Raw genomic sequence first — 26943 nt, 5'->3', positions numbered from 1 at the left:
TATAAGTCAAGTGCTTCTCTATAACTCTTACTAGAGATGGGGTAAATTCTAGTGATGTAATGTCTCGGGCCACACTGCAACCTGGAAAAACCTGAGATGACATTAATTTTGTATGCTGTTAAAAATAAACATTTGGCCAAAAATCACATAAAAATTGCAAGATCACCATGAAACACAGGTAGAGACACTATATTATGAACTACACTAACTTTACAGGCCCTGTAGCATAGTCAAACTTAAAAAAAAAATATCCTGGAGGTACCCCTTTATTATTCTGGATCCAAGGTGACCTCTACCGAACTGTCCTGTTTGTGGAAAAGTTGTATATTACCTGTTTTAATTATCTGTAGTCAGCGTTGCTTAAGGTCAAGTGGATCATAAAGCAAGTTTCAAGGACACGTAATTTCAGAAGCAGTGAAAATTAATGAGAGAGATTTACAATATTTATGCTAATTGTTCAGTGCAAAAGTCTTCATTCTCCGCTCTTCTCAAAATAATTGGAAAATTGTAAAAATTCACCTTAGGCATCACATTAGATCAGTGGTCTCAAAGAGTGACCCTCCAGATGTTGCAAAACTTCAACTCCCAGCTGGAAGTTGAAGTTTTGCAACAGCTGGGGGCCACACTTTGAGACCACTGCATTAGATGAACCCTACCAATAATACCAATAGACTACTCATAGGGGGGAAGACTGATGGGAATTTTCAATGACTATAGAGCACAAATGTTGTGGAGAAAGTTGCAGGCGTTGCACCAAATTTATCAGACCAAATTTTGCGGACGCTAAATCAAACTAAGTTATTTTATTTTACGCAATCGAGTAAGTGGTGGCAGTGCACCAATTGTATTAAATGTTGCATGGACCTTAATACAATTGTCGTATAGAGTTCCATAGGGTAGGGTTGACCTACCCTGTGAAAACATCTAAATCTTAGCCATGTGACATTTTTGCAACATTTTTGAAACATTTCACAAGAAGTCTCACATGATCAATCAGTGACCCCTGCTCAATGTTGTCTAAATAAAAACACTTCATGGTTATGACACGTAGATGTTCTAATTAAAATGTCACATAAAATGTTGCACAGGGCAAGCCTGCAACTTTAAAGGGGTACACCACAAAAAAATATTGTATCCCCTATCCATAGTATAGGGGATAAGATGTCTGATTGAGGGGTCCTGCCACTGGAACCCCTTGAGATCTCCTGGCAGGCAGCAGTGGCATCCAGGACATGGAAGCTTGGAGCTTCCGCATTAGTGACGTCACACCACACCCCCTCCATTCATGTCTATGGGAGGGGGTTTGACCCCTCCATTCATGTCTATGGGAGTAGGTAGCCATCACGCCTCCTCCCATAGACATGAATGGCGGCTGTAGTAGCCAGTCATTCGGCATAGGATAGGGGATAAGATGTTTTTTCGGTAAGTATCACTTTAAATGGTTTGATAAATTCCCCTCATACTAACTATATCTAGTCAACAGCTTTTTCCAATTTAACCACCCTCAGTTTCTAAAATGGAGTTGTATCGGTACTAGGGAACCACCGTGCAGCTTTGGCTCAACTTGGCTTTCTTTGGAGGCCACATAGTCAGCCAATAATAGTCAGGAAAAAATAAATAAATAAATCATTAAAAAACTTTAAGAACTGGGGAAGTGGCGCACAAACAAACAAAGTGAAAAGGAGAGCAGTCCCTGTCAAATTAGGTAACAATTTAAATGGAATAGGCAGAGTGACGCAAGAGTAACATAGCGCTAATATTGTCAGGTGGACCAGACCCTTGTGTTCACATGAGGAGTAAAAAAAAAATTCTGCATAAATGAATCACATAGGCAGTATCTGAGCCAGCATAGATACAGTATAAAGTGCAGTGAAATGTATGAAGGGTAAAACGGTTAGGTAAGGGGAAAATATGATATCTGTATATGGGATATTAACTATGGTTGTAGTAAAAAAAAAAAAAAAGTTACGTGACATAGGTGTCCTTAAAAAAGAGTTTTGAAGACTTATTTAATACTGGCAATATCTAAAGACCACTGCATTAGATGAACCCTCCCAATGCTACCAATATACTACTCATGCTATCTATATCTAGTCAATAGTTTTTCCAATTTATCCATCACCAGTCTCTAAAATGAAGTTGTATTGGTGCTAAAGAAGCACCGTACTACTTTGGCTCAACTTGGCTTTTTTTGAAGGCCACATAGTCAGCCCATTATAGTCATAATAAATAAATAAATATTTGAAAAAGTTGAAGAACTGGGGAAGTGGAGCACAAATAAACAAAGCCAATAGGGGAGAAGTCCCTGTCAAATAACATAACAAAATTAGATAAATGGAATGGGTCAGCTTCAAGAGTTTCGTCCACAGACACAAGTACACAGTTTATGAACAAAGTGTGGATGTGGGGGTGAGGGTGAGAGCTGTAGGCTGAACATCATTTACCTACTGGGTATCGCTCCATTTATATACTCTTAGTTCTTTTTTTCATTTTTCTCTTTTAATTCTACAGAGATTGAAATCACTCTCCAAATAAATGTTTTATTCACATCGCCTATTCCGTAGCCGATTTCCACTTGTGGTTTTCTTTCTTGAACATGAGTCACTAAAAAGCTGATTAGCATTTGGTTGTTAACAATATATAAATTATGAAGCATTGTTTCTGGAATTAAAGCTTATCTCGCTGTTGACAAATGACTTGGTACCATTCATTTTCTTTTGAACAAAATACCATTAAAAACTCATTTAGTTCTTTATTCATCTGTTAATAAAAATAAATGCTATATGACAGGCTCCTTCATTGTGCCATAATTCCTCCACCCCATTTCCATGCATTATTCCGGACTCATTTACAAGCAGTGCTTGTCGCTGAGAACTCTCTTGCCTTGAGTGTCTTAAATTGCTTCTTTATGTTTTCCCAGTGAACCACAGCTGTCCAGGAGACCAATTTAAGTGCCAAAGTAACCGCTGTATCCCCAAGAGGTGGCTTTGCGATGGAGCAAATGATTGTGGCAATAATGAAGATGAATCTAATGAAACCTGCGCAGGTAAGAACTGCAGGAAGTCCCCAATGATCAGCTCCATAAAAACGCTGATTGGTACATTCAACGTGCAATGATCATGTCATTATTGCTTGGCTTTTCAGCATTTCTAGAACATTGGGGGCGGGGGCTACCAAGATCAGATTTTCATATACCGGTCTTTTTAAAAGGTTGTGCTGTGTCAGCTGCTCTGGATTTGTTAAGAGTTGCATGTGAGGGTGCCCGTATGGAAGCTGTAAAAAAATTACACTTACTTAGACGCCGACATTTATCATTGTTTAGACTGTTTTTTGTGTCTACAAAAGGCACAAAAAAGGTGCAAGCAAGGTTTATTTGTGCCTTTTTTTGCCCCTTTTGGTTTACACATTTCCGTTGATTTTGAGTTGCATTCCACTGACTATATGGAAGGATTTTATGAACAATTTTTGTGAAAGGGGTCAAAAAAAGCACAAAGCCACTAAAAATTCTCTAAAACTACACCAGCCCAGACTTAGCTTAGCTTTTTGGTGTATGTGAAGAGAGAGATTTCATAAAATGTGTGTCTGCACAAAATTTATCAAATGCTCTTTGACCATTTAATAAATTTGGTGCTCCTACACATTACCAGCACAGAAAAAAATAGGTGTAGAAAAAGTTTCACTTACACCTACAATGATAAATGTCAGCCAGTGAGCACAGGGTGAAATTGTAAAAATGTCAACCTTTTTGTGTGAATCGGGGTTTGTGCAGAGACGTGCAGTTCTTTTGATGGCTGAAACAAGGTATGGTTAAGAGCTTGATAAATTGTTACTTTATTATTTTTTTTTTTAAAGTAGTTGTCTTTTTGTTAAGTATGTTTCAATTGTAAGTAAGATAAATGGGAAGGGAAGGGGGATTGGGTGTGAGGGTCTTTGGGTTTGCAAGAGTATACAGCAATATGCATCTACCTTGAACAGAATATTTAGATACAGAGGGAATGGAAAGACTAGCTACACCACTGATTTATGAGTGTCAACTTGAGGTGGGTAAAGAGCCCAAAATACATTTTGGGGTCTGATTTGCAGCCATATTAAATTTGAATACTTTTGGCCAAATTGAAAGTGCCCCAATTGCCCTACAAAGTTGTGACCATCTGAGGTCTCATTGGCTTCAGTTTTTTTTTATACTTCTCATCAGCAGCAGTAGGAGATGTGTGGCCATGTAGGGTCACTTTTTTCAGAAATTCTTCCATAGCAGGTCTAAAAAGTTTTGAATTTGGGCCAGATGCTACACTCACCAGGACCACACTTGTGAATTAATCTGGTACACTCTTGCAGCAGAAGTCCACCTTCAACATTCTAAATTGGGATAACGGGTAAAAACCAAGATAAGGAGTAACCTGATTCTTAGTTTGGCCCAAAGCAGCACTGGGTTATTTGTTACTACACAAATGAGTTAAATTGGGATGCATACATTACAACAGATGTGTCAGTAACACTGCAAGATCTGCTGCCCAGTGTGTGAAACATGATTCCATTCAAAGACAGTGAAGGAAGGGAAAGAATGGAGAAGCGACATATGATGCACGATGTTCCTATGTGCAGAGGAGAGACCATAGTATACGATAACAGATGAACAAGAGATAAACGCCTAGAACTTGGTCATGAAAGAATGTCTTATAGAGGCATTTTAGATAACAGACAGTGGGCCTCATTTACTAAGAGTGTAAGGTTTTTACTAGTGTAAAATGTTGTTTTCGACTTGTAGGATTCCTTTCTATTTACTATGGGGATCACAGATTTACAAGTCGGGAAAATTTTCTGACCAGCTTTTTCTAGGTGAAAATTTCCAGCCATTTATGCACAGGATTTTCTGTGAATTCAAAAGTAAATAGGTTGGGTTGTGAAACCACGCCCCCTTTTGTGCCATCCATGCCAACTTTTGCGATAGACCATGCCCATTTTTCGACCTTTTGCAATGCAATGTTGGGTTAGTTGGATTTTCCTGGTGCACACTGTCACACACTGTCTGAGACATGTCTCATACACTATGCACCAAAATAACTTGTAACAACCTGACAAATACTAGTGGGTTTTAGTTTAGTAAATGAGGGCCAGTATGCTAGTTAGAATCTAATGTTTCTGCTATTAAACAATTACTAACAATTTTTAAAGATCAGATTAGCACAATAATTCCAACCCAAATAAAAGTGTTCCATGTAGAATGGAACTATGGGACTTTTCAAACATAACATTTTTTGATTACCATCTAAGCAAGGCTGAATTAATTTGATCCATCAGGGACCTTCTGGAATAAGCTTCAGGTTACAAGGGACAAAAAAATAATTTGGAATTTAAGTCTTCCATATGTGTGATTTTTACTTCCAAAATTATTTGGAGTCAGCTTCATCCACATGAGCCGGGTGTTGGAGAAAACAAGCTTTCTCATACTTGCGTGTGTTTTGCCTTTGCACTTCAAGTCTTCAAAGCATTTGATATTAAAAATATCTTTCCATACAGCACAAAAGAAATGTAAACTATAAAGCTGCTTCCCAGATATCACTACTTCTTTTTACAAGAGAGGGAGTCATCTTCCTTTTCAGTAGTGATCATGGAGAGACACACTTCTCTGAAACACATAAGCAGCAATGTTGTTCTTTGTTAGACAGTGTCTTCCTCATGTAGAGGTTTTGATTTAGTACGCATATGGTTTTCCAAGACTTTAAAGACAACCTGTTGCTATTGAAAGAGACGCAAAGAGTACAGTAGGGCAAAGAGGGCAGGTGGCCAGTCAGGATGGAAAAAAGTATAATCCCAGCTAAAATCATCCCTGGTGACACCATTCTCCTACTCAGGCAACCTTGCCTTGATACATTGACTCTTTTATTAAAATATATATAAGAATCCCATAAATGGTTAAAAGAGAAGGTGAACAGAGCCCTCACATCTACACATCAAAAGGACTTTAATAGTAACGCTGAGAATTCCGAAACTACAGGGGGTTCGGAGTGGTCGCTCTTACACCACCCCATTTTGACCTTTTATGTATTTAATAGATTCTTTTAAAAATGTTATTTTCCGAAGAACTATAAAATGAGTTTCAGGGTACAGTGACAAACAACTATTCATGTCCAAATATTAAACGGGTTGCTTGTAGAGATAGGCAGTCAGATTCAATTTAGCCCTAATAAATTGGGCTTAAATCAAAAGTGCCCCAATATCCAATTAAAAAGGGTAAGGTCTCCTAAATTTCAGGTTTGTTCAGGGTAGGGTTCCCATTAGCAGCTTATCACCAGAGCTTTTGATAAAGTTGTAAAGCCATGTTCATATCTATGTCATTTAGGCAAAATCAATTTAAATAGTGGATCCTGAGTGGCCAAAAAAAGGCTACAAGTAGTAATTCTTTTGTCTAGCCAAATCCTGCTAAATGAATGGACACCAGATGGAAACCAAACAAACACCAATAAAAATGGTACTGGTGCCAGAAAGTTATACAGACTTGTTAATTACTTCAATTAAAAAAATCTTCCAGTATGCTCCAGAGGAAGTTGTGTAGTCTTTCCAGTCTAGCCATAGTGCTCTCTGCTGCCACCTCTGTCCATGTCAGGAACTGTCCAGAGCAGGAGAGGTTTGCTATGGGATTTGCTCATGCTCTTGACATGGACAGAGGTGACATCAGAGAATATTGTGGTAAGACTGGAAATAACTACACAACTTTGTCTGGAGCATGCAGCAGCTGATAAGTACTGGAAGGCTAAAAAAAATTTTTATATAATTAATTTACATATAGGTATAACAACAGTTGATTTGAACACATTTTTTTCCACCGTAATACCCCTTTAATGTCAATAGGATCCATCAGGATCTACCGGTGTGGTGGAAGAGGAAAATGGCTATTTCAGAACATGCTTGCTAAAAAGGCCCCTCACCTTCCCCCCCCCATCCTCTTCACTCACTAACTAACTCCCCACTCCCAATCGAGTATGAAAGAATGTCTCAAGATGGCGTTTCAAGAGAGATTTTACCCAAAATGATAAGACCCACTTGATGGGCGAGGAACGCCTACAGATGGAAGAAACCAATCACAAGGACTGCTGTTCATGACATACTAAAGCCTATATAAACCCTTGTAATTGTTTCAAATAAAGGAAGTATAATTCATCTGAAATGTGCATGTCAGAGTGATCTCTTCTATCCTGCATATGCTGATTCTGACACCTAATTAGGAAGGGGCAGATACTCATCTGATACAAGGTCTGGTTGCAATCCATTTCACCGGTGTCTTTTGTGCAATGGATCATACAGCTTAATTTTCTAGCCCAGAAGAGAGCCTCTGACGCAGATGAACGATGTAACCCATTTTACAATTTAGGATATACACTTACATTAGCAGATATACACACTTTTGCATGGACTACTCGTCATGCAGAATGTATGTTATGTTTGAAGAAATTTTGGCGCAGCCTTCATCGTGGTGGAGCTGTGTTCTAAACACCGAGTACTTTTGTGCCTTCAAGAGCAAGAAAACAAAGTTAGATGGTGTTCTTGTTGAGTCTCCTAAATAATGACCACTTTCCATTTTCATTTTTCTTTTCTCCTTTTCTGACAATAACATCTAAAGATGGTTTATATCACCAGCATGTGACCCTCTTACATGAGAGAGAGGAGTGCAGCAAAGAGGCTTTAAATGTTACTTACCGAGCATTACAGTAATAGCCTAAAGAGCTGGTAATGTGAGGATATACTTAAAGCCTTGTTATAGGACAAACCATAGTGCATTGCTCAGTAAATCATTGTAAGACCAAAATCAGTCTGAATTCAGATGACGTCATCAAGACAAAATGGGATCAGAAAGGTGAGCCCAGAGCTGGAGTAATGTTATTTTTGTTTTCTTTTGGATTTATTGTGCTGAAGGAAAAACAAGTATTTACTAGCCATTTACAGAAGCACTTTAAATTATGGTCCTCTACCCGGCCTTTCTCATAGATGGAGACCATCGTAGATTAAGGCTTTGGGTGATGATGAACACTTAGATTTATAGAGTTAGAATTCTTTATGTTATTGCTGCTCATCTTCAAACTTTCTTGGGTCAAGACGGCATCTAGTTTATCAATACAATGCCAAAACAGGCAGAACCGTGGCAATCGGCACACTAAGAGTACTAGAAGAATGAAAGTCCAGAAGAAAGAAATTCCAGCTCATAGGTGCGGTAAGAAATGGGAAACTATATTCAGCAATCCAAAGTTACAACATGTAGTCAAAGACAAGATACGCCATACGCATGTTGTAACTTTGGATTGTTGAATAAAAATTACCATTTTTTTTATTGCACCTATGAACTGGAACTTCTTTCTTGTGGATGTTGATCTGTGGGGGCTTGGGATACTGATGGTAATGAAGAAAACTATGTCCCTGTAGCAAAATGTGACCCTCCACAGAGGGACACCGTTTTCTGCTTTACAGCCCACTCCCTCTCACTCCATCCCCACCACCCTCTCTCAGGAGAACGGGACACAGTTTCTTCGCACATCACCTCAGCCTCAGTTCTAACCATAAGGGCATGCTATGGGTGTTGTAGCCTTGCAACAGATGGAGGGCAGGTGATAGATGTGTTGGCAGGTGGGAGAAGGGCTGTTGTAAGGACCCGAAGGGTTTACTTGCACTGAGAGCTTTTGTTTGGTCTTGTTGCTATGGTTATGCCTGTCTGCTGAGACTGGTCAGCTGACCTTGATGTGAGCACCTGGTCTGGGCCTATATTAGTTGGCAGTCTACTCCCAATCCTTTCCTGCTAAAGAGCTCTGTTTACTCCTAGCTAGCTTTATACTGTATCTGTTATATCTTACATTTTTGACCCTTTGGCTCCACTCTCTGACTCTTCTCTTGTATTAGCGTTTTTTGTACTTTGACAACTCCTGGTTTTGATGCAGATAGTGGACATTGACTTATTTGCCCTAATTTACTATTGTAAACCCGACATGCTTTGTCGGGTTTTCCGCCAGAATATGGCGCCAGAATTCTGACTGTGCCAAAAATGAAAAACCTGACCAACTCTCCATTTTACTGAGAAAATCGAAAAAAAGAGGATTGTCTGTTGGCAAAAGGGGGCGTTGTCACAGAAAAGAAGCATGTTCCCGACATTTTCACAAAAACCCTACATATTTACTAAGGTTTCAACAGAAAATGTAGTGGATTTGAGGGAGGAAAACTGTACAGATCAGGGCATGTGTAAAAAAAGCAAAATGTAGGGAAAGCTAAGTAAATACCGTGGAAAAAAATTGTAAGGGATTAAAACCTACAAAGAAACCTACACTCCACTCTTAGTAAATTAGGGCCATTGTGTGTGTGTGTGTGTGTTAGTTTTGCTTCTGTTAGTCTGTCTGATCCCTACTGTACCCTGACCTGTGTCTGTATTATTTTAGTTTATTGTGTTGACTGTCACAGCCATCACTTATATAGGAAGGGACCGGCACCGTGATTACGGGCCCGCTGCCTAGTGAAGGTACGTAAGTAGGCAGGGAAAGAGGCTGTGGGGGAGCTCAGGGCCGCACTCTTTCCCTTCCCAGACATGACAGCTGTGGAGCGCTCCTCTGGCTGCACTCCATGATCTATCTAAGTGGCGGGGAGATGTGCGGAGAAACCATGTCCCCGTCCCCCTAAGAGAGGATAGTGGGGATGGAGTGAGAGAGAGAGTGGACTGTAAAGCAGAAAACATTGTACCTGTGGGGAGGGTCACATTTCGCTACAAGGACACAATTTTCTTCATTACACTCGCCCTTCCATGCCCAGGTGTGAGTTATTGGGAGAGGTAGGAGCTGCTACCCTACTTTGTTTTCAGAAGATTGAAAGTACGTTTTTGTATCTGGTGGGGGAGGGGAACAGAATGGTGAATATATATTACATCTCGTGGTCTATAATTAAATGGGTTTTTTGGGACTTTATGACTGACGGTTTATCCCTAGATTAGGCCATCAATCACTCATCAGCTGGGTACCAATACCTAGCACCCCTACCTGTCAGATGCACCTATCTACCTACTCAGTAAAAAGTGGTCAGAAGCCCTGTGTCATTGATTGTATAGTGGTGACATTTGGTAACTGTTGCTCAGCACCCAGTGAAGTAAATGGAAGCTCAGCTGCAGCTACCTGGCATCACTCCTATACATGGACAGTGCAGATCTGCCATTCCTATTCACTCTGTAGTGCAGGAAACCAAATGCATGTTCTTCAGGGATGCCTGGTGTCAACCTCCTGTCAACCATCAATTCTTCATATAGTCCTGGAAAAAACCTTCAAGTTTCTGACTCCATCTTTGTAGTTTTGAGGCACCACCCCCCTTTGAAGGGCAATCATCAAACATGAGGCTACCCATTAGTTTAAAATGTTCAGCAAAATACCTCCTCGTGTGAAAATTATAGTTTTCTTCCTTCTGGAGGAGAGCTACAGTGTTTTGTCCAGGGAGCGTCACTTTAAAGGCTCCCTAATAGCTTAATAGAACCTGGATGGTTCCAAAAGGTACTTGGAAAGACAACCAAGTATACTGTGAGTGTGAAGATGTCTTCCTAACTTATTGGTTGAACAACTTATTGGTTGAACATATTCCATTATTACTAGCAAAAAATAAAAAAAATTGAAAAAAACTCTCCTTGTGTAAAAGGTGTATCCTGCCCCCTTCCATGATGTGCGAGTCTGGGGGAAAGGGGTATGGATGAGCGCTCTGCTCCTTGCTACACCCGACTATCACATCACAGAAGGCAGGCCAGGGGAGAAATATTGATGAGGCAGGGGAGCTGGGTGAGCTGGCTTCCCACCTCCACTGCACACTGGATCGCAATGGCAACATCATTCTAAAATTGGGTAATGCAATTGTATGTTAGGTTTAGTGGGGGTGAAATAGCAGATTCAGATTCTCTTTAATTGAGAATTGTGGTAGAAAAATAGCAGTGCATACTAACGTACTATTGTTTGTCTTTTGACTAACTAGTAAAGTTGAGAGCTGTATAGGGTTAACTGTTTTCCTAATTCTTGGAAATTAATTACCTGCATAACAGCATTCTAACTCTGATGAGTTAAAACACCTAAAACGCAGAACTTTTTACTGTAATTAGATACAGAAAGCTCATAAACTCTCATTAGTAGGATACTTTCACTCTATATGGTTCAAAGATGACGTTCGGAAAGTTTGTTGACATAAGCAGTGGCAAGACAGGGCTCAGCGCGTCTCATTGAAATCTGCCTCGTTCCTGAGACATGCTAAATTACAGCGTAACATGAGCAAACACTGGAGACTTCAACTCAAATTGTTCTTAATGCTTCATTTTTTTCTATAAGAAAAACTAATGGTGTGAAGAAAAAGACATAAACTAATAATTAAATAACACAGACTGAAAATCTATTTCACCTGTTCTCTTATGATTAATATACTACTAAGTATGTGTCCCGGAGGAGGACTTGCTTGATGATTGGTATCCTAGCAAGAAGGTTACAGGTGAAAGGGGTTTGGTAGGAATACATTAACTTGTTTAAGGGGGGTTGTTTGTATTTGTATTGTTTATACATCTTTATACATAGCTAAAATCCATTATTAGAAAGACTCAGGCTAAGTTTACATCTGTTTCGAGCCGTAAAACAAAGCTGAATGGTCCATTGAACAGTGGACACTGATGGATCCCAATGAATCTTGTTGATTTCAAAGAGGTCTGTTTGGTTTATGTCTGGTGTTCATTTATTCTGCAGGATTTGACCAGACAATAAATTACTGCTGGCAGTAATTTTTTGTCCACTCAGGTCCACCTTATTCAATGTATTCTGGAACTGGGTCCCCTGAACAGAGCTCTGACACAGATGTAAATTAAGCTCTATTGAAGGGGCTGTTCAGGTTTAGAAAATACAAATGAGCTTTTTGCTTTTTTATTCCCAGAAACGCAACCATAGGTCATGTCTGGTATTACAATATTTGCTTGACCTGGGGAAAGCTGCAATACCATAACCTACAGGCAAAAGTAGAAGCATTTCTGTTTAAATTGTGGAAACCCCTTTAATTTCCTAAATCTCAAGAACTCGCTAATCAGAGATTGTTGAAAGGTGCATTCCTTTTTGGTAAAATTGGTGAAAACTACAGGACAATGACAGGCTATACCAAATGCAGAATAATAAAATAAAGACAATGGCAGGAGAAGAGAGTTAGGATGTCTTTTTGAATGTAATCAACTTATGATTTTGCCAGTGAGAAGCCAAAAATGTGTTGCTGAGACAATAATGTGTCATGGAAGAAGGACAAGTGGGAAGGCACAGTCAAGTAAATGCTATAAACATTGAGTCCTAAAGAGTTTTGGTAGACGGCTCATAGCCTTGGGTAAATTTAGCTTGCAAGTGTAAAGACCTTTACAGTCTTGTGAGTGCCAAAAGAATGGAATAAAACACCACCAAAATCAAGTACCACTGCAGGAATAAGAATTTAGGGAACCCACAAGAGTTTTGCCAGAGCCTGCTGTTAAGGGCAGTGGAACTTTGCTACTAGGTCATCAATAAACCCAAAGGACCCATGACGGATAAAGAATAGTTTACAAGCCAGTGACAACCAGTGACAAACCAAAATCAGAAGGCAAAACGTTACCAGAAGACAGTCAAGAGCCAAAATTTTTCAAAAGAAGGTTATATACTTAGCAGGATATAGAGCCAGGACCCATTACACTACATTATCACAGACACTAAGAAAGTGTTAATGCCAGCCATGACAGTGGATTGGCTATCCAGCCTTACCTAGTGTACGGCCATGGAAACTATCATATGCCTATGCAATGGAGTGACAGCTGCTGACAGAAGGAGCAGATGTCATGGAAGTGTGGAAAGGTAGGTTGCTGACAGCAAGAATTTGAAGTGCAAATTCATAAGTAGAAAAAAATAGTAAAAATTTGCATAAACTATGGGTTTTGTTATAGTAGCAAGTTTAGACCAGATGGGTTCTAAACTTTTGACAAAATGTCAAAAGTTTAAATAAGTTACAGCAACACCTTCAGCATTCACCCATATGTGACATAACTGGAGCTCTTTCTGGATATAACCTTCAAAATAATGGTTTATTCATTGTCTTAAATAATTATATTTTGTTCTTTGTTTTCTAATTCACAATCTTAAAACTAACTCTGTTTCCATTATAAACGTATGCAAAGCGCATTCCCATAATGCCTCTTGTATAAAACACATCAAGCAGCTTTTACAATTTTAGTAAATTCAAGTGAACACTCGTAAATTTATAAATTAATTTGACATTGTTCGAGCTCACAAAGCTTTAAGACTTCCATAAAGTTCTTTTTCACTTGTAAAAACTGAACATTTGAAGAAGCCTATGGAGTTGAAAGCCTTGGAATTAAATTGATTTCCTAAAAGGTGTGATCAATGACAATTATTTTATTACATTTTTATCTTCGACTTCAACCGAGCAGCACTTGGCATGACTTCCATTAATATAGCAACTTATTTATTTTTTATATAAAATGTTTAACAAATTTACAGTAGTACAATGGTTGAATTGCTTGTTGTTAATGATGAGAATTCATAGTGCTTTGATTTGACATAAAAAAAAAAGTTAATTTAAGAACTGCAGAAAAATACCAAAAAGTTGCAGGTAATTTTTGTAGTAACTGTTCCTACTTGTCCACAGTGTGATGCTTCGGGACCCTGGTGATAAGAATCTCCTTCATCATATAAACAGTTTGGCCTTGTGTGTACAAATTGATCAGTTAGAATACATTAAAAGTGGCAGTACACAACTAGAAAAAAATGCTGCCTAAGCAACAGTCTCACATCTGCCCATTGGTTGTGTCTAGTATTGCATGCAGTAAAGCAGATGAGGCTGTGCTGCAATACCACACACCACCTGAGGACAGGGGTAGCTCTGTCAATTCAGGTGATCAATTTACTCTTTGGCCAAGAAATTTAGAGGGAGTCAAAGAGGTTGTTCAGTGAGCAGTAAACCAGTTCTGCTATCCGGCACTTATTTCCACCATTGGCACAGGGGCGGGTGCCATTTGTGATCAGCTAGGTTTTAGAGAAAGCTTGGTAAAACTTTTTCTGCTTCCAAGACAACCTCTTTAAAGAGGAGCTGTGGTCAGCCCTCCAAAAATTTGATTATGTCATTGACATTAATATTAAATATCTTAACTTGCCCATAACCCACACCAGGTGATGGGCGGGATTATACAGTCAGAGTTTGTAACAATCTGTTATTCACTCTAATTTCTAAAATGAAGTTCACACCCATCTGACTGATGCCCTGAATTTTCAGACAAGCTATAAAACCCACATATCTCAGGAATGGAAGGGCGTGTTGACAAACTGTGTGTTTTGGGCAAGTTAAGCTATTTAATGACATTCCCATTAATTTTTTTGGGATGGTCACATATTACGTTTCAGCAACCTATACCGCTCCTACCACTTTTTTCCAGTGGATCAGCAGGGTTGTCCTTTAAAAATCAAACATAATCAAATTAATTTAACTTTAGGCTGGGACCATACATAGGACAGGATTTATCAACAAAAAATGTGTCTGATTTTTGTCTCAGTAAAAGAAGGAGAAAGAAAACAAGGAAAGGACAGTGCTTCGTGTTATTCCGTGGGTAAAAATTGCCCCCTTTTACCTCCGTCTGTTGTGCACTCACCTGGGGAACTCTTGGGACAGTCGTATCACCCCTCCATGTGGGGTCAGGCGAAAGATCTCGGGCTGCAGCCTGCAGATACTTGGCCGAACACCTCTGGTGGTAGGAGGCAGGAGAAATGTTGTTTGAAAAGGAAAAAGATGTTCTGCATCGGCGCTGCCCTTCTGAGATCAAGTGGTGGATTCAGTCAGATATGATAAAAAGTATTTACATTTATTGTGCATACATTTAAAACAGAAAAGCAAGACATGTTTCGGGGTTATGTTACCCCTTTCTCAATTGCAGGTTAAAAAAAAGCAGTTTTTACCTGCAATTGAGAAAGGGGTAACATAACCCCGAAACACGTCTTGCTTGTCTGTTTTAAATGTGTGCACAATAAATATTAATACTTTTTATCATATCTGACTGAATCCACTACTTGATCTCAGAAGGGCAGCGCTGCTGCAGAACATCTTTTTCCTTTTCAATTGAATTTTGTCTCAGGCAGACAGCAACCAATCACAGCTTAGCTTTTGTTTTTTAAATAAGTTGTAATTGGTTGCTATTTGTCTAAGGGAAAAAATCAGACGCATTTCTGCCGCAGATAGATTGATAAATCTAGGCTCTAATACATTGCTCAAAAAATAAAGGGAACACTTAAACAACACAATGTAACTCCAAGTCAATCACATTTCTGTGAAATCACACTGTCCACTCAGGAAGCTACACATGTTACATCATTGCGAGCTGTGGCAAGAAGCTTTGCTGTGTCTGTCAGCATAGTGTCCAGAGCATGGAGGTGCTACCAGGAGACAGGTCAGTAATGGTGTGGGGTGGCATTTCTTTGTGGGGCCACACAATACTCCATGTGCATGGCAGAGGTAGCCTGACTGCCATTATATATCGAGATGAGATCCTCAGATCCTTTGTGAGACCATATGCTGGTGCAGTTGGCCCTGGGTTCCTCCTAATGCAAGACAATGCTAGACCCCATGTAGCTGAAGTGTGTCAGCAGTTCCTGCAAGAGGAAGGCATTGATGCTATGGACTGGCCCGCCCGTTCCCCAGAACTGAATCTGATTGAACACATCTGAGACATCATGACTCGCTCCATCCACCATTGCCATGTTGCACCACAGACTGTCCAGGAGTTGGCGGATGCTTTAGTCCAGGTCTGGGAAGACATCCCTCAGGAGACCATCCACCACTTCATCAGGAGAATACCCAGGTGTTGTAGGGAGGTCATATGGGCACGTGGAGGCCACACACACTACAAAGCCTCATTTTGACTTGTTTTAAGGACATTACATAAAGTTGGATCAGCCTGTAGTGGGGTTTTCCACTTTGATTTTGAGTGTGACTCCATATCCAGACCTCCATGGGTTGATAAATTTGATTTCCATTGATAATGTTTGTGTGATTTTGTTGTTAGCACATTCAACTATGTAAAGACGAAAGTATTTCATATGATTAGTTCATTCATTCAGATCTAGGATGTGTTATCTTAGTGTTCCCTTAATTTTTTTGAACAGTGTATTTTGATCAGTGTTTGGTCCTTATTTTGGAGCTTATTTTGGTTATTTTTTTTTTATTTTTCTTTGTCAAAACGCGCAGTGGAACCAACACCACAACTATAATAGTAAGATTTGCTTCTGTTTCTGTGTTTTGGACTCATTCCCACAGGTTTGGCCTATGAGGATCAAATATGCTACTTGTAAACCTAGCCTTACTGGTAAATCTTTTTGATTATGCAAAACACCATGTATTATTGGAAGCATCAAGATGTTGCTTTCTTTTTGTTACCATCATTTTGAGCAGGAATGTGGCGAGGAAGGTTACTCAAAGTCTTGAGTTTTACCCACAGGTAACTCTGCCTTGGCCATGGAATTTACTATAGATACTGGGCTAATACACTAAAATTAATCTTAAAGGAGTACTATGGCACTTTTTTTATTAACCCTCCGTGCCCAGGCTGCAAAATGAAACAAAACAAACTTTAACTCACCTACCTACGTTTACCCGTTGCTCCGATGTCGGTGTCCCGTTCTCCAGTCCCTGTCTTCTTCCGCTTCCTGCAGACTGGTGAGTCACGCTGCTCTCAGCATATCACCGGCCACAGCGGGCCATTGGGACTGGGACAGGGACAGGGATTGGAGAAAGGGACGCCGACATCGCAGCAAAGGGGGAAAGTAGGCAGGTGAGTTAAAGTTTGTTTTGTTTCATTTTTCAGCCCGGGCACAGAGGGTTAATAAAAAAAAAAAAAGCGCCATATTACTCGTTTAATCTGAATGAGATAAAACTTACCTGGTAGGATACATTCTCAATGGGGACAAATTTATCAAATCTGTCCAGAGGAAAAGTTGCCCATAGCAACCAATCAGATTTTTTCTTTCATTTTTCACAGGCCTTTTCAAAAATGAAAGAAGCGATCTGATTGGTTGGTATGGGCAACTCAGCAGCTTTTCTTCTAGACATGTTTTGATAAATCTCCCCCAATGTGTTTTTGGGGACATAAAATGGACCAGAAACAGATGTGTAGATCCTATAAAATGCTCCAAACTGGCCTTTGTGTACCACTGCATTCTATTTAACTCAATAGGAAAACAGCCCATAGTTCCAAACATATTTACTCAAATCAATTGCTATGACTAGGGATGAGTGATTCAAATCTGTCAAATAAAAATTTGTTACGAATTTCAGGAAAAATCTAATTTCAAAGAATGCAAATATCGACACGATTCGATCACGTGAATTGTTTCATTAAACTCCATTTAGTGCGATCCAGGCTCCAGGGGTCGGGCATCTAAAATAGTGGATCCACATGGGAGGACATGGGGCAAGGAATCCTGGGAAGGCGGGAACAAGGGTAGGCGGGATGACCCTGAATTACATGCAGCATGCAGCCTATCAGCAGCCAGCCACCCACCCCTGTGATGTCGCAGCCCGATGCGTGTTACAGCAAGGCAATGTGCTCTACACCCCTATAGAGGCTCTCTGTAGGCCAGAAATAGCCATTTTTAATAGCGATTCACCACGAATAATTTTTTCGGAAAATTTGTCGAATCGGCCGAATGGAATTTTTCAAACATTCGCTCATCTGTAAGTTAAGTGTTGGCCCCGTTTTATTTTGTAAAGAGGATGTTTACATTCTATAACGAGGACATATTTTGGCATGTAACATGACATAACCATATTTTGGACAGTTAGGGGACCAAAATACTTCCTAACCAAAAATAAACATTTTTGGGATCTAGCAATCAATGACTGAAAAATGCATTAAACAAGCAAAAAGCATCTGAAAAATGTCCAACATTTTTTACTTTTTTAAACTTTAAAATATTATGTGAACATAGCCAGACTGTGGTCTCCACAACATTAGCAGCACATTCACAACAGGTATTGGGTGTCTAAAAATGTAGGGCGATTACCTTTTTTTTTTTTTAGAGGTCATAGTAAAAATATTTTTATATAGTCAAAATTAAAGTCCCCCTTCTCTAAAAGTAACAATCATTAGATTGCTAACATTATAATCATCTGTTCCTTTTGTGCTCGTTCCAATAATTATACATCTCTATTGCATTGACTATTCCTTCTTTAGTATTGTGAAGTCAAACGAAATCTCAATTTAAAGGTTAAGCGTATCGGGTTTCTTTAGAAAGGTATAATGATTATAATAACGGCACGTATGAAAGGTCGGTCAGCTTGGATTTACATAATCTGTTGACATTTAAACACAATTGAAAGAAGCATGATTTTGTTTTTAGTGTTTTTTTTTTTTTTCCTTTTTTTGTTTTTTACAGACTTTACCAGGTGCACAGCTTGTTTGCTTTCAAAGCCTCTATGTTCCATTTTTGTTAATGGCAAAACTGATGCAAAACCTTGGTTATTATATTATTGATTTGCAAAATATATTTGAGTGTTATGAATTTAATTTATAAAATATAAATCAGTATTTATTAACAAATTGCAAATACTTAGCAAAAAGAAACATTACATATTACAGTTTGACAAAGGGGAAACACAAAAAATGCAAAATGGAAACCACTAACACATTTTTCATCAGGATTAATTACCGTATTTTTTGTCATATAAGACGCACACAATTTTAAACAATAAAAATCCCAAAAATATTCTGAACCAAATACAATGTAAAGTATAGGACAGTGATCTTCAACCTGCGGACCTCCAGATGTTGCAAAACTACAACTCCCAGCATGCCAGGACAGCCGTTGGCATTCTGGAAGTTGTAGTTTTGCAACATCTGGAGGTTCGCAGGTTGAAGACCACTGGTATAGGTATAGACCACTGGTATAGGAGGTAATACTCACGTGTCCGATGCCCTGGATGTCGCCCTCCATTGCTGTCGCCGCGTCCCCGGGGTGTCCCCGTTGCTCCGGAACGTCTCTGCTGCTCAGTATCCTCACTCTCCGTTGCCGCCATCCCGTCGCTACGCACGCCCCTAGGCACGCCGCTCCTATTGGATGACGGGACAGCGTGCGCGCCGACGTGATGACGACAAAGGAGAGCGCCGGCCATGCAGGGGATCCCGGCACGGAGCAGACACCGAGGAGGCAGGTAAGGTCCCTCCCAGTGTCCTGTAAGCTGTTCGGGACGCCGCGGTGGTCCCGAACAGCCCCACTGAGAAGCCGGGTTAGTGTCACTTTCGCTTCAGACGCGACGGTCAGCTTTGATCGCCGCGTCTGAAGGGTTAATACAGGGCATCACCGCGATCGGTGATGTCCTGTATTAGCCGCCAGTCCCGGCCTTTGATGGTTGCAGGGACCGCCGCGATAGGACAGGGTTTTAATGTGTATTTGCCGTATAAGACACACCAACTTTTCACCCCCAGTTTTGGGGAAGAAAAAGTGCATCTTATACGGCGAAAAATACGGTAGGTTTAATGCTACAATATTGCAAAACTAGATAAAGTTATTTGGAATCTTAGTTAAAAAAAAAAAAAAATGCTTGGAATTCATATTTATTTTTTTTATTTTTTTGTGGCTTTCTCCCGGCCTATGAGGCCAGTTTACCATGGTTCTTTTCTTGGAATGAAGTGTGTGTCTGTTTTTGTTAAATAGTTATTGCCCTAATTTATCTCTTATTTGTGTTTTTTTTATTTTTTTTTCCCCCCATATTCCTCAAAAGGGTTTTCAGATAAATGACTTGGCTTATGAAAAAGGAGAAATCCGCTTCATTTTAATAAATAGCTAAAAGTAACAAGTTCTTGAAATAAATAAATGTTGGCACATGTTTGGTGCTTGGTACTAATAGAGTGAAAAGCATTTTTTCATCCCTTTTATTTGTTCACCATAAATCATATGAAACTCTAAGGCCATGTTCACACCTCAGAATTTCCGTGCTGGATTCCGCATTGGAATCCGACACAGAGTTTTCCTGAAGCAGAGTCCCATTGAATTGAATGGGATTCTGCTCTGCTGTGCACATAGCGTAATTGCTGTGCCAGATGTTTCCGGCACAAAAATTCCATATTCTGTGTCCACACAAAGAATGAACACGTTCCGAGTTCCGAGTCCGCACGTAATGCATAACCGTCTATGAGACAGCACATTCCTGTGCGATCCTAGTGCTGGCAGATTATGAGATTATGAGTTGAGCGCGAATATTCCAAATTTAAATATTTATCGCAAATTTCGCATATTCTTGAATATGGTGAATATAGCGCTATATATTCGCAGAACACATCACAGTGATCCCTGCTTCCAGCTTGTAGTCTAAAGAAAGCTCCTATACTATTTACCGTATTAGGCTGGAGAATGAATATTTGCAAATATGAGAATATGTGAATATTCGCAAATATCGTCCCTAAAATTAGGTAGATAGATAGTGAAGATATTTGCGAATATGACATGACAATAGTAAAAATGAAAAATGTCATAGACCCATTATTACTTCTGTATAGACCAAGAATATTAGGAGATGATAGATAGATAGATATGAGATAGATAGATATGAGATAATAGATAGATAGATAAATAGATATAAGATAGATAGATAGATAGGAGATAAAGAGATAGATAGATAGGTAGATAGTTATTCACATGTGCATATGCGCATGCAAATGTACGCAAAGCAAAAATAACAGTGAATATATCGAATATGCAAATTTTGCGAATATAGGGCGAATATTCATCCATATATTCACAAAATATCTCAAATTTGAATATGGCCCCTGCCGCTCATCACTACATGTGAACATAGCCTAATGAGGGCCAAACTGTTGCATTGATCCATGAAACATTCTAGTTTAAAGGTATACTGGACCATTCCCCCTTATATACTAAAATTAATCGGGTCGGATTTTCTATATGTAACTAACTTATGTATATTATTTCCTCTACTACAGCGAGGACTTGTCAAGCTCACCAGTTCTCCTGCTCTAATGGGCGCTGTATATCAAAATCCTGGATGTGCGACCAAGAGGATGATTGTGGGGACAAGTCTGATGAGCAGGCATCCTGTGGTAAGGACTGTGTTTAGTCAAATCTCCATTACCTTTAAAGCGTACCTGTCATATCAGAGAAAACATGTGCTCATATATGTTACTCAATGCAGATTCTTTGCATGTCTTTTCATGTCTAGTTTCTGTATTTCACTCACAATTTCCTGTGTTCTGCTGCTCACTCATACTGACATCCACTGCTCAGGAAGGGGCATTTCCAAGGCAAGCACAGCTGGTCTGTGCTGGGTCTCTTCATCCAATCACTTCAGGCTGCTCTTTTACCTCCTCCTCTCTGTTTTCGTGGTGCAGTCTGATAGACAGGACGGGAGTGAGCACAGAAGAGTGCTATCCTCACCCTAACTTCCTGGACTTTGTCCCTGCCTGTGCGTCAGCTGGTACAAAGATATGATGCAGATGGACAGAATTATGATCTGGATGGTATGGGGACCCCTTGTGGTCTTTTTTTTATAAGCCATCATTTCTATAACAAGGATAAAAAATATGATAAATGACAAATGAAGTGTTTCATCTCAAATCAATGGATTTGGATTTAATTGACAGGACACTTTAACCCCTTAAGGAATTTTTGCATTTTAGTTTTTCCTCCTTGCCTTCTAAAATTCCGAACTTTTTTATTTTTTTATCAATAGATGAGTATGAGGGCTCATTTTTTGCACCGTGATCTGTACTTTTTATTGATACCACATTTGCATATATAGAACTTTTAATAATTTTTTAATAATTTTTTTTGAGACTATGATGTGACAAAAAGCAGCAATTTTGGACTTTTTAATTTTTTTTATGCTTACACTGTTCACCGTATAGGATTATTAACATTATATTTTGATAGTTTGGACATTTAGGCATGTGGTGATACCAATTATATTTATTATAATTTTTTTTACACCTGGGGGTAAAATGGGAAAAAGGGACATTTACCATTTGTATTGGGGGAGGGAATTTTTTACATTTTTTTCACTTTTTTTTTTTCACTTCTTTTTTACACTTTCTCTGTCCCCATAGGGGATTATTTATGGCAATCACTTGATTGCTAATACTGTTCAGTACTATGCATAGAGCATAGCACTGATCAGTGTTATCGGCGATCTTCTGCTCTCGCCTGCTCGATCTCAGACCAGAGCAGAAGACCCATGGAGACGAATTGAGGCAAGTGAGGGACCTCCGTCTGCTATTATGGATGATCAGATCCCTGCAGCAGTTTTGCAGGTGATCCGATCATCCATTTTCTTACCACATTGCCGCAGATGGCGTGATCTGTATTGATCACAACATCTGAGGGGTTAATGGCGGACGTAAGCACGATGGCTCATGTCTGCCATTACCGGCAGGTCCCTGGCTGCCGATAGCAGCTGGAACCTGCCACGCATAACCCGAGCACCACTCTGGTGCTCACGGTCATGTACAGGATGTAAATGTATGTCCTGAAGCATTAAGTACCACCGCACCAGGACGTACATTTACGTCCTGCGTCGTTAAGGGGTTAAGAAAATCTCTACCTCAATAAGTTTGTGTTTTAGTTTATTTGACATGATGTTCAATGCCTTTTATCTGCTATTACCGCACCCAGCCTAGCCACTTAGTGTACTGTGCAGGAACTAGGACTACTCCCATCGACAGGAGTCCCTGCTCCTGTACAAAATTTGGGCAGGCAATTGAAGTACAACCAGGGTTGCTCATCTATATAATAGTCCTTATTATGCTCTATCTTCCATTTTATATGTCCTCTATGTTATTGCCACCAAAAAAGTGAATAACTTTTTTGTTGCTTAACCCTCGATATCCAATGTTAGCTTCGGTTCAGTTTTATACTTCTTTGGAAGTAAAAAAAAAAATAAAATTCTTTCTTTTTAGTAATTAGTTTCTATGTTTGATGATTTTTTTATGCACCTCTACAGTTTATACTGTATATACAGGATAGGGCTCGATGAATGTGTATAGGGGACATGTATCAGTTCTGGAAAATGGGCCACATCCAAAATAAATAAGATGTATGGAGAGTGAAGGAATGAGTGTGCCCCCTCCTTTTATACTAGTATGTGCACATGCAATATATAAATATATATAAGTTGTTTTGCGTTCTAGAATCAATACTGGTGGCATGGTAACCATTTGTTCTTTTCTACTTGACTGATCTGGATGAATAGAGGCGCACAATCTTTAAGATGAAAGGAGAAGTCAAGAACCAGCTGCAGACCAGAGAGTGAGCTTTAGGATTCTTGTACACATGCAGGATATAAGGGATCCAGCTAAGATAACCTAATAATTCATTTTTATGGTCTGGTCACAATTTAATGTTATAGAGGCAAATACAAAATCTTGACCTGAAATAAGGTTTTGGTGGATTGCGAGATTTAAGTTTGTTGGAAAATAACAGTGGAGGGCAGGCTAGCAATTTCTGGTAAATGTGGCTTATTGGTGTCATGACCATAATAGAGCTCCGCAAATATTATCAACTGCAACTTTAAATCCTACGTTTATATGTGAAAAGGATAGAGCAAAATGGAGAAAAAGTACAAGACAGCTGGCAAATTAGAATTAAATTCTCTTAAAAACGTGAACATATTTTCAAAAATGACTCCTTATAGGCAAAGTGTCACAAAGCATGGGTGTAACTCGAAGGTCCGGCACCCCAGTGCAAAATCTGTATCAGGGCATCCAACTATGTTCTTACTCTGCACTTCTGCTGATTTCTATGTGACTGTGGTTGGTCTACACTTTTCCATTCCCAACTTAAAAACCCGACTATCTTTGGCATTTCCATAGGGAATATATGGAGCAACAGCTAGCATGTTTAAATGTCATTCCAATCACCCAGGAGACAAGGGACCCCCATTTGGATTATCAATAGGGGTCCTAGTAGTCAAACTCCCACTAATACAAAACTTGTCACTTATGCAGTAAATAACTGATAAGCTTTTCCCTTGGAGATAAATTGGAGTGCCCCCCTCCCTAAAAGGTCTCGGAGTAACAGCAGAGATGCATACAATGGCTTACCTCTTTGTATAATGTATACAATCCATTGCTCACTAAGGATGTGAAAATTCTTTTCATACTGTCCAAGTCTATTTAGTAAAGCTTACAATTGTGATTTCTATGACCAGAGACCTAACTTTGAGACCCTGAGCCCTAATGCAAGATCATTGACAGGCTCTCATCTACAATGGGCCATTTATAATACGTGTGACTTCTTATGTGGCAAATGGGCTGTCTAACATATTGGGGCCTAGGTGTGACTTTTACTATATATATATATATATATATATATATATATATATATATATATATATATATATATAGTAGTTCCAATCATAAGAGCCAGCAGAGACCCCCTCTGTATGTGCACGTGATCAGCCAACCAGCAAGTCAGCAGTCCATAAGCATGCAATCTTCACCACAGCACAAAAAGTCAGAGGTCCAGGATAAAGTGGAAAGGCTTCCAAGTTTATTCACACCATAAATGTGATAGCGGTGCAACGTTTCGGCAAACTTGACAAAGGCAGTTTGCCGAAACGTTGCACCGCTATCACATTTATGGTGTGAATAAACTTGGAAGCCTTTCCACTTTATCCTGGACCTCTGACTTTTTGTGCTGTGGTGGAGATTGCATGTGTATATATATATATATATATATATATATATATATATATATATATATATATATATATAAATATATATATATTTATATATATATGGAGAGAGAGTGTTAGAAACTCAGAATTGTATTGCATATTTGTTGGTATATTGACATTGACATTGTTGATATTGACGTTGCGTAGTGAAATGCCCTTTCTTATACAGCACACGTTGACAGTCTTGCAGAACAGCATACAGAATGAGTTATGTTCAGAGCTGATCCTCTGCCAGACACAAGACATAGATACATCACCCAGATTTCACTCAAATCCATCAATGCTGAGATCAATCGCTCACAATGCTTTTCTGACTGCAACAAGAGAGTGTGCCCTGTCATATTTTAAAGTCAGTGTATGGATTTTTTATGCTGTGACAAAACCTCAAACTTTCAACACAAATGTACACAAAAAAAGAGTATCTGTTTTATGTTTATGTATTTTGATTTACATTAAAGGGATCTTCCAGATTTAGTAGCTAGATACTTTTTTGGGGGCCAAATGTTAGTGTGGAGTCAATAAGGAAATTTTAGTTGGGAGTCAATAAGGAAAAATGTGGTGGTTTTCCCATAGTTCCATAGACTTTAAAATAAAATAAAAAGCACCCACAAAATGTAATATGTGCATGCATGTTGGTGTTTTTTTTTTTTTTTTTTTTTTTTTGCATTTTTCCCCCCTAATTTTTCAATAGAAATTCTGGAGTCATATAATAAAAGAATCAAGAAGTAAAGAGAACAGAGAGGGAAAAAAAAAGTAAAAAACAAACAAACAAAAAAAAAAGAAAAAATAAGAAAAAAAAACTGCCTATACAAATACACACTCTTTAATAATAATAAAAAAAAGTCTCAAAAGTTCTATCTGTTCAATCCCTAACAGTAACAAAGAACTGCAGGAACAGACTACAACATTTTTAGTCTGTAACCATAACAACACAGGCAAAACAATATATGTGATTTTGTGATGAAAACTAAATACAATTCAGTATTGTTTTTAACCACCCCTTAAGGTCCGAGGGGTACGCCCGTGGGAATTCCGGTCCCCACCGGATGCCTGCTGAAATCACCTGGACCCAATGACCCAGATAAGGATGATGACCTTTTTTTTTTTTGCTAAACGTGTGGCCGGGCCCTCTTAGCTATAAAAGAGCAGTCCGCCACCGTTAGCTAAAGCCCACCCACCGCTGATCCGTCCCGTAGTACTGATCAGCGTTTTTTTGTGGTGAAGGCGCTTTTTCTGGGATTAAAGCGTCTTTTTTTTTTTTTTTGCACCTATAGGAGGCCCTTACCACCAGTAGCAGGCCTGTGTGGATGGACCGTACCTGTGTGTGCGGCTTGCCCCACCGCTGTCAGTGATTTATCACTGATCAATTTTTTGGGGGGGTTCAGGCGGATGCTTTCTTCGGGTTTTAATGGTTTTTTTTTTTTCTTTGTTTTTTTTTTTTTTTTTTGGGGGGGGGGGGGGGGTTGTGTGGGGGGTCTGTGTGGCCAGACTCCACACTGACTTCTGTGCCCCCTGCCGCTACGAAACGCTAATCAGTGTGCACACCACTGATTAGATAAACACATTTTTTTTGCACAGTTTTTTGTGCTAGAAGTCTTCTTAAAAAAAAGTTTCTATTTCTTTTTTTTTTATTTAGTTTTATTTTATATTTTTATATTTTTGTTCTTAGGGCGGGTTAGGGTAGGAAGTCTCGCACTACACTAAACACAGCAATAAAGTTTTCCCTAAACATATATACACTTCACCCCCCCCCCCCCCATTAGAGTAGGGAAATGGCCCGCAGGGCTTTTTTTTCAGTGAAGGAGGCATATGCCATACTTGCTTCCGACTCTGAAAGTGGCACAGATGGCGAGAAAAACCCCACCTTTCTTATTTCCTCGTCTTCCTCATCATTTTCTGATCATGAGCCACCAAGGTGGCGGAGATGCCGCTGTGCGAGGCTGCAAACCTCCTCTGCTCCTGCTCCTACTTTCGGCTATACTCCGGGTCATCATTCTGAGGATTGGCATACCAGTATTAAAATTGCAATTTTCATCCCCCCTCCCCCCCCCCCCCCCCCCATAGTACACTTCATCCATTTCTGGAAAATAAATTTAGGTATCACCCGTCTGTTCCAAATCTCCACTTCACCCCATACACCTTCCCTAGGGGGTGTACTGTTTGTAATAGGCTCACATGTGGGTGTTTTTATTTTAGTATTTTAGT

General features: G+C 39.4%; 1 protein-coding gene across 7 annotated transcripts in view; it reads left to right on the top strand.

The window, feature by feature from the left end:
- LRP1B (LDL receptor related protein 1B) overlaps nt 1-26943 on the top strand; it is a 1569499-nt gene that overhangs the window by 868941 nt on the left and 673615 nt on the right. For all 7 annotated transcript variants that reach the window (XM_056534716.1, XM_056534714.1, XM_056534720.1 and 4 more), the window contains 2 exons: nt 2921-3046; nt 20993-21109. In XM_056534716.1, coding sequence (XP_056390691.1) covers nt 2921-3046; nt 20993-21109 — 243 coding nt within the window. The remainder of the gene's footprint in view (nt 1-2920; nt 3047-20992; nt 21110-26943) is intronic.

This window comes from Hyla sarda, chromosome 8 (assembly GCF_029499605.1).
Source record: "Hyla sarda isolate aHylSar1 chromosome 8, aHylSar1.hap1, whole genome shotgun sequence".
Taxonomy (NCBI): Eukaryota; Metazoa; Chordata; class Amphibia; order Anura; family Hylidae; genus Hyla; species Hyla sarda.
Note: the sequence above shows the minus strand (reverse complement) of the source record. Positions and strands in the feature narration are given on the sequence as shown.